This window comes from Musa acuminata, chromosome BXJ2-10 (genome assembly GCF_036884655.1).
Source record: "Musa acuminata AAA Group cultivar baxijiao chromosome BXJ2-10, Cavendish_Baxijiao_AAA, whole genome shotgun sequence".
NCBI lineage: Eukaryota > Viridiplantae > Streptophyta > Magnoliopsida > Zingiberales > Musaceae > Musa > Musa acuminata.
Window position 1 is genome coordinate 25,699,541 of NC_088347.1, and position 8,108 is coordinate 25,707,648.

Genomic DNA, 8,108 nt, shown 5'->3' on the forward strand with positions numbered 1-8,108 from the left:
ATTACGGGAAAATTTTATCTTCAGAATGCTTGTCTAACATGTGAAGTAATAATATCTTCAATTCAACCTTATTTGTAAACCAAAATTAGTACAGAATGAAGAAAAACAGCATAAAGATTGTAGATTCATAAAGAAAAAATTATTTTTCACACCAGTGGCTTAATAGGCTATTTGTAGTTATTCATTGGTGTGCCCAACAATATACTTCCTTTATGGGGCTTCTTCATCTGAAGGGATTCACCTCCATGGAGTCCCTTTATTAGAAAGGAACAGCTATTGGTGTAAGAGGCATCAATATTGTTCATTAGATGAACCAAACTTTCTATTTCTTTTGTTCTGTTCTTAATTATATAAAAACATAACATTATTTCAACTCAAGCTTTGGTCAGCCACTAAGTCCAAAGGTTAAAATTTCAGCTACATGCCACTTTGAGAGGAGCTGAATATGAATTATGGAATCGTTAGTTTATGTAATGTTTATGCTTATACAAGCTGGTCCTAATGTCCACCAGAACTTGGAGTAGATTAGGAATGAGTTTTTACAGTCTATTTCATCGAACATGCTAAGCAGTTATGCCTGCGCTTCTCATTGCAGCTTGATGTCTAACAGTGGGGCATTCAAAAAGTAGTATCCACAAGGGTTGGTGATCTTGGTGCAGATTCCAATCTCATGTGTTCGCCACATTGGGTGAGCGGTTCCTAGAAACTACATGGCTTCCAAAATGGGCAGAATGTTTCCTCACCACAAATGATGTTTTCAAATTTTGATTGTGGACTTCTCCCTTAGATTGCTGTTCTTCTTTAAAAAATAACAATATTCACTAATTCTACTTTTCTTTGTTGCTACAAGGCACCTGGTCCACTTGGAGATTACCCAGGAAGGTGAGCCTGGAGTTAGTTAATTTACCCCCTTTGTTATTTGGTCTAAAGCAATCCATTATTCACGTAGGTTTTGGCCCTCCACTTATCTCCAAGAGATGATTTGAAGCTTTATGGAAAGCAGCTTGACATCAATTTACTGGAGTTCAAGATTCAGGTAAATTAATTTTCTTTTGCTTGACAAAGATGTCGGGCCATATCTTACCTGCTTCATATCCATCCATCCATGATAACAAATCCTAGGATTCAACATCAAAAAATGATTAAAAAAGCATAGTTATATGACCTGATACATCCTGGTGATCATGGTTACTTTTTGCGTTCTGCAATTGTTGCTACGGGCAGTGCGTGTTAGCATCAGCCGTGATCTTTTTATAACGATTTCATTGTCTGCTCTTAGTGCTCTTATTCACGCGGTGCTTGGTCCATTGGGGCTGTCACCGTCGTGGAGCAGTATCGCTGTAGGTCTTGTATGACGCAGATTGAGTGCATGATCTGGCTCCAGGTTAGGATGCACTACTACATGTGGAGCAGGTCATAATATGCTTCCTAACTCCGTTGTATTTTTAGAGCCACTTGATGGTCACTGGTTTGCGCTTTGACCTCGACATAAGTTATTATTTCTCGGCACCCGGTGGGCCTGTCATTGTCGTTGGTTCCAGCTTCAGTTAGGAAACCACTGAACTGAGCTTAAGGTGAATCTTGTCATTTCATAAGTTGATGCTGGATAAGGTTATGATTTTGAAAACTATGTAAACAGAGTTAAACTAGGTTTTGTCATGCCAAAGTAGAACAGTACTATAACCTAGTTGCCTTAGCGAGTCAGTTTAAATTATTGACTGAGTTGAGTAGTACATCGTGCTCAACCTAACGCGTGAAGTCGGGTGATCACATACAGCCCAATCATGACGTCAACTTCCTTTAGATTAATAGATTATAGCCAGTAAGGCGTTAACTAAGCCATTCTTTGACATGTAGTGCTCCTTCGAGTCTGTGGAAAAGTTGGGGAATATTGTTCCTTCACATGTTGCATTCTTTCAATGGGCCATAGACAATTGCCATGTTCCCTTGAAGCACCCATTGGATTTTCTTTGAATGTGCACATCTCTTTCCGTTCTTTGAAGGAGATGAATAGATACAATTCACCGTTATGTAGTCAGTCACCTTTAGCCTTTGAATACCGATTGAAACTGTGAACACATTGTCCAAAAGTATCTTTTGCCAGCCAAATTTTCCTTTCTCCTGCTTACTTCTGCTGTGCGCGTGAATTATTTTCCGTATCATCGAACAACAACTTAGAATATCTCCCATTATTAGAGATTGAAAAAAAAGCGTAGGACATGTCTTGTTATACAACACAACAATAGCTAGTAATACAACAGGGGCCAAAATAATTTAAAAAAATAATGGAAACAACAAGAAAGTAGACCCAATGGGGCTGGCAAATACTATCCTACCCTACATACTCTCCAGTGTCTGCGGTTGTGTTCAACTACGCAGCCACTGCCCTCAGATGTTAAAGGAGAAACCAACAGGTAAATATCTATACAAGGAGGAGAAAGTGACTGTGTGATGGCATCGAATGGTTTCAAAAGTTCTCCTTGTGGAAGTCGAACTTGGTGCTGGTCTTCCTTGAGAAATCCGTGGCTAGCTGGCGCAGCTCCTTCGTCAGGGTCGGGGCTCCACAGTAGAATACACCTGTTTAAAGATGAGAACAGGTATTATTAGTGGCAATAAACCAATATGACTAGGATATCTGGTTGACCCCAGGACAAGATTCTCTCTACCAGATATTTTATAACGAGAAGCAGCAGAAAAAAATGTACATGCGCGTGAGCCACTTGGACAATAACACAGGTAGGCACTAATGTGTATGTTTATCAGGATTCTAGCTTTATATTACACAAGATGCAACCATAGGACCATTATTACGTGATTTGGTCCACATGGCATAGTCATAATTGGGAGTAGAAAATGGAATAAGTTCCTTGTTTTATTAGGCTTATTTTATGGAGATGAGAGTTGGTGGAGAAATCGTTGAGTACCACCTAACTGCAAATATCAGAAACGTATTAGGACTTGCATGATACTATATCTGTGGTGTACCATGTGAAGGAATCGTCAATTCACCTCAATGGAATTAACTATTAGACTCGATTCGTCTAAAAACTTAAAATACAAGACCAAAACCTTCGACTCTTGTCAGGATCTGTTCTTTTTGGATGGTTAATAGTCTCAAATTGTGGTGATTGCGTTACCGTTTGTGTACTTGAGGATTAAAAAAATGTGTAAGCGCGTGGAGGATGAAAGCCGGGAGGAATTAATTTAAAGCAATGTTGTGGGTTTCCATGCGGTGGAGGTCGAGAAGGAAGCGTACCGATTCGTTGATCGCGGTGGTTGAGGGCGATGCGTTTGTAGACGTTGCGCCAGTTGGGGCGGGCGAAGTGGGACTTGACCCGAGTGCCCGACACGATGTCCACCCCGTGCTTGGCGTGGTTGAGGGACTGTAGCATCACGATAAGGGCGGACCGGGCGTCGCCCTCCTCGTACACGCTGGTGCAGAAGTTGTGCAGCTCGATCACCCCCTTCTTGTCCGTCTCCGCCACCTCGTTCATCACCCCCCGGAACCACTCGAACGATCCCTGCTCCCGCGTCACCCAGTAGAAGTAGGCCCTCCTCGTCTTGAACGACGACGTCGACGACGTCACCGTCCTCCGGTGGTTGCTACTGTGGCCGCCGCCGCCGCCGCCCTCCGACGCGTCGCGAACGTCGTCGCCGTCGGACGACTCTTCGGGGTCCCATTGCTTCATGTTGTTGACGATGTCCTTGACGATGCTGATGAAAGGGGTGGCGCCGATTCCCAGCCCCACCAGCAGTACGACGTCGTACTTCTTGTACTCTTGGGCTGGTGCTCCATACGGCCCATCAATCAGCACCTTTGGAAAGCTGCATATCCAATTATTCGTTAGGTACCTCCTAATATCTTTTTCTCAAGCATATTAAACGGATGTAACAATTCGTAAATGGGTCTAATAATTCATGAGAACCCACTTTGAAATTTTAGTAAATTAATCAACATACAATGGATGACAACATAATATGAAAAAACATCAAACATGGACAGCAACGCAGAATAATGCTCCGTATAAGAGCTTCTTCCAGTAATTTTCTCATCGCAGGAGGCCCCTCTTAGGTTCGCGATGCGAGGCTGACAGATAACGACTTTTGGTACATGTGGTAGCACGAGTACCATGTGCTAGTTTCTGTGATTATCATTACAAGCATCATTGTAATGATTATTACAGTAATAGTTTGGGATACTGAACAACGTTAAGGATCAATTAGTTACTGCTACCTACAATAGACCAGGCTAAAGGACGACAAGCACAGTTCATGGTGGCAAAAAGAGAGCCAGAAGAGGCGAGCAAGTAACTTACATGAGGTTGTTGTTGCTGTCGTAGTCTGATCTAAGAAGACCGCTTTGGCCACTTGTTGGTGGTTGACACACCTACAAACACCAAATCCAAACCCACTTCATCTTCGCGCCCCCCAAAAGAAAGAACAAATAGAATACCTAGTTCGCGAAACATTCGCTCGCAGATCACTAAATAAAGCGCTTAATCCTGCCATGTCTACTAAAACTCTACCGGCATAGCGCAGACAAAAGGCAGCACAGTATACCTCAGAGAAAACAGCTTTGAGCTGCCTGGTCCAGTCCCCCAGGGTCCGTATGTGAACACTGATGTAGTCGTCCTGCGGGGCTGACGTGATGGAGAATGGGTGCCTGTTGTCGTTTGGAAAAAACAAACAATCAAACAACAGACTTGATTAAGCTCATACGAAAGAAGTCGCTGTTAAATTTGACAGGTACGGTATGGAAAATTTAGTGTGCGGTGTTTACCACTGGAACGGGGAGACCGCTGCGCAATTGACAAATATGTATTGACCGCTTCGGTACTTGAAGCCCTGTGGCTTCGACATTTGAAGAGTCAGGACGTTGCCAGGGTACACCGCCACTTTCAATATCTTGACCGCCCTCACGCTCGATCGGAGCGCTCTGATCAACCGTTCGCTAGCGTAGAGGATGAGCGGAATCGCCAAATACATCCATGTCTGCAAACGTATTAACATAGAGAGACAGTGTCAGTGGATCGTCGCTCGAGGAAGCTGAACTCTGAGCGTGTCAGTGGATCACGAACCGTCTTCTTGTACCATTTCTTCGAGAGGTAGAGGAAGGTGCCGTGGATGATGAGGAGAACGTAGACGATGACGAACAGGTGGTGAGAGTACCAGAAGGCGTTGAACCCGGTGAGGCGTTTCAAGGGCCAGGGCAGGTTGAGCCGGTTGCGGCGGAACCACGGGGTGGCGAGAGTGAAGGCGATGGCCATAAGGACCACCATCACCACCCCCGTCCACCCCTCCGTGCCCTTCACGAACCACCAGTAGTTGTTGGGCCGGGTGTCCCCGAAGAAGTGCTTCATGGGATCGTACTCTTGGTCCGTCGCGTGCAGGAGGCGTGGGAAGTCGCACGTCAAGTGCGAGATCGCATGAAGCCCGACACCGATCGCCACGCCCACCGCGATCACCTGCATCACGCAGCCAACGACACGAATCCCAGTCCTATTCATTTTGCATTCAGGAGCACAAGAGGCCGTAGAGCAATTCCGAGGGGGGTCGTCGTCGTACCTTGTGGAAATTGAGGTTGTCGTCGAAGGGCAGGACCTTGCCGAGCTTGGTCTTGGTGCGGAGCCAGGTGATGGTGTTGCGGCAGACCGGGAGGAGGATGAGGGCCATGTTGAACTTAAGGGTCTCCGCGCCGCCCTTGGCGACGCAGACGCAATAACCCATGACATGAAACACCGCGCGCCGCCGGTACTGGACGAACTTCCACGCGAAGAGGCCGGCGCAGACGCACAGCCACAGCACCATCACCCACACCCGCTTCCAGTGGTCCTCCAGGAAGTAGCGCCCCTCGTGGTACCACCGGACCAGCGGGTTTGGCTCACGGGTCGGCCTCAGCTTCTGGCTCAGCATCTGACTCAGGTTTCGGCTGTTGGTGGTGCCGAGCTGCGCCGAGTAGCCGGGCGCCTCCAGCAGGAGCATCTCCAGGTTGTATATCTGAGGCCATGATCACCGTCAGTTTGTTCCCCAGATCATCGAGCCAACATAACCCAATCTACCCGAGCATTTCTCCGGTGCCCCGCCCGAATCCTTTACCTCAATGTAGCCAAGACTGTCGGGGTCCAGTTCCTCCATGATGAGCGCCGCATACTCCTCCGCCTGATCTTGAATCTTGGAGAGATTGTTGGCTGAAGCGCTCAGCGAGATGATCTGTTTGCCAACCACGTATATGCTAAGACTAAAAACTATTATAATTCAATAGTATAATGGTGCCAGAATTAAGTAATAAGTGATACGCAATCTGCTTGTCTTCATCAGAAGGCTACAGGGACTTTAGCTGAATCACCTCTCTGACTTCCTCTTCCGTGATTCTTCCATCCGCGTTCTTATCCACCCTGTGCATTGGACGCCAAATCAATGATGGCATGATTTATTCTGTTTGTAATCTCTATAGAACTGAGGACTAGTTTGAATCGTTACATATCGAAGAAGGTTTGGAGCCTGGAATCGAAGCTCTGTTCGGATATCTGATCCCAAAACTCTCGCAACTCCGCCTTTGTGATAGTATCCCCTTTGATCTGTCTCCTCCTCGCCAACGCATCGAACAGCTCGCCTGCGAACTCCTTCGACTCTTTCATTCCTATCGATCCCAACTTACAATTTTTTTAGATTGTAAAAGCATAGAAAACAATACGATTTTTGCTTTGGAGGAAAAGAAAGGAAACAATAAACGGAAATAGATGTGAAGGCGGTTGAAGAGGGGAAACGATCGGAGTGATAGGGGAACGGACCGATGCACTGAGCGAACTTTGAGCGGTCGAGGGTGCCATCGACGGCGAGCTCATCGAAGCGGCGCTCGACGGCAGCCCATCCGGCGGCGCCGTCGGCCTTGCTGATGAACTTGAGGCCCTTGAGGGCTTGCGCGGCGGCGGACCTGCTCCGGTCGAACTTCCCCGCCCCGGGACGCCGCCCGAACGACGCCAGCCGCCGCAGCTCCTGTGACACCTGCCGGAACCTCCACGACGCCGTGCGCATCACCGACGCCCCGAACGCCGACCGCCTCTCCAGCTCCCGCGCGAGCGCCGCCACCTCCGGGTCCCCGGCGGCGTCCCCGCCGGCCCCCGCCGCCTTCACGCTGTGCACCGCCACCGTGTCGTCGCGCACGTCCAGGGTGATCTCCACGTACGTGTCATCGTCGTCCTCCTCCTCCTGCTCCTTCCCCTTAACCGACCCCACAGACGAAGGCGAGCCCGGGAAGCTAACCCGGGCGCCGCTCTTCTCCCCCCTCTTGTTGAGAGGCCCGCTCAAGGGGCCACTAAAGGAGATGCGGCCGCCGGTACTCTCCACCTCGATCGCATCCGTCGGGCTTTCGCCCCCTCTCCCCTCTTCGGTCGGGCCCATCTTCTTCATCCCCGATCAGAGATCTGCGAGCCCCAAAATCTCCAATCCGACTTCGACAAAAACCAAAAATAGAAGAATCCCACTGACGGATTACACAAACGAAGTATGGCGTTCAAATTTACAGAGAACAGACAAGAAGAGGGCGGGGAAGAAGTGGAGGAGCAGCTAAATCATGGTTTATCCTCCCGCCTTGGGTTTATAGTTACGGGAAGGAAGGAGGGAATGGCTGCTCATCCCACTTTTTTCTGTAAATAAATAGCTGTAGATTGGAAAGAGTAAGCGACGGAGCTTTTACGCCTCTATGGTTGGGAAAGCGGAGAGAGAGAGAGTCGGCGGTTGGTGACGGCAATCATCCTCGATGGGGTGTGTGTGTGTGTGTGTGTATGTTCCACCGTTCCCTTTCCGATGTAATTCTCAGCTCCATGTGAACCCCATCCGTCGAAACAAACCACGATAGTTGGGACCCATAGCGATATGACCTTTCCCGGTGCAAGCTTATCTTCGCCACTCGCCTGCTACAACCATCAGACGGGTCACAGAGTGCGATAAGAACATAGTTGAGATATGAATTGTGTGCTCAAAATATATTTTAAATATAATTTAATCTTTAATATTTGTTTATAAAATAAAATTATATCTAATTTAAATATTATAATATATTTCATAATTTACAAGATGCTCTCATAATTTTCAAAATTATAAAATTA

The 8,108-nt window shown here is 47.3% G+C and overlaps 1 protein-coding gene across 1 annotated transcript; it reads right to left on the reverse strand.

Annotated features, from left to right (window-relative positions):
* Positions 1 to 2,162: 2,162 nt before the first annotated feature.
* LOC135624697 (respiratory burst oxidase homolog protein B-like) lies at positions 2,163 to 7,790 on the reverse strand. The gene is made up of 11 exons (XM_065128574.1): positions 6,792 to 7,790; positions 6,481 to 6,640; positions 6,347 to 6,395; positions 6,097 to 6,210; positions 5,566 to 5,997; positions 5,079 to 5,465; positions 4,781 to 4,992; positions 4,561 to 4,663; positions 4,317 to 4,387; positions 3,257 to 3,825; positions 2,163 to 2,577 (listed from the first exon to the last, which is right to left on the reverse strand). Exons 1-11 carry the CDS (start codon positions 7,408 to 7,410, stop codon positions 2,468 to 2,470), a joined length of 2,826 nt encoding a protein of 941 aa, XP_064984646.1. The 5' UTR covers positions 7,411 to 7,790; the 3' UTR covers positions 2,163 to 2,467.
* Between the last annotated feature and the right edge of the window lie 318 nt (positions 7,791 to 8,108).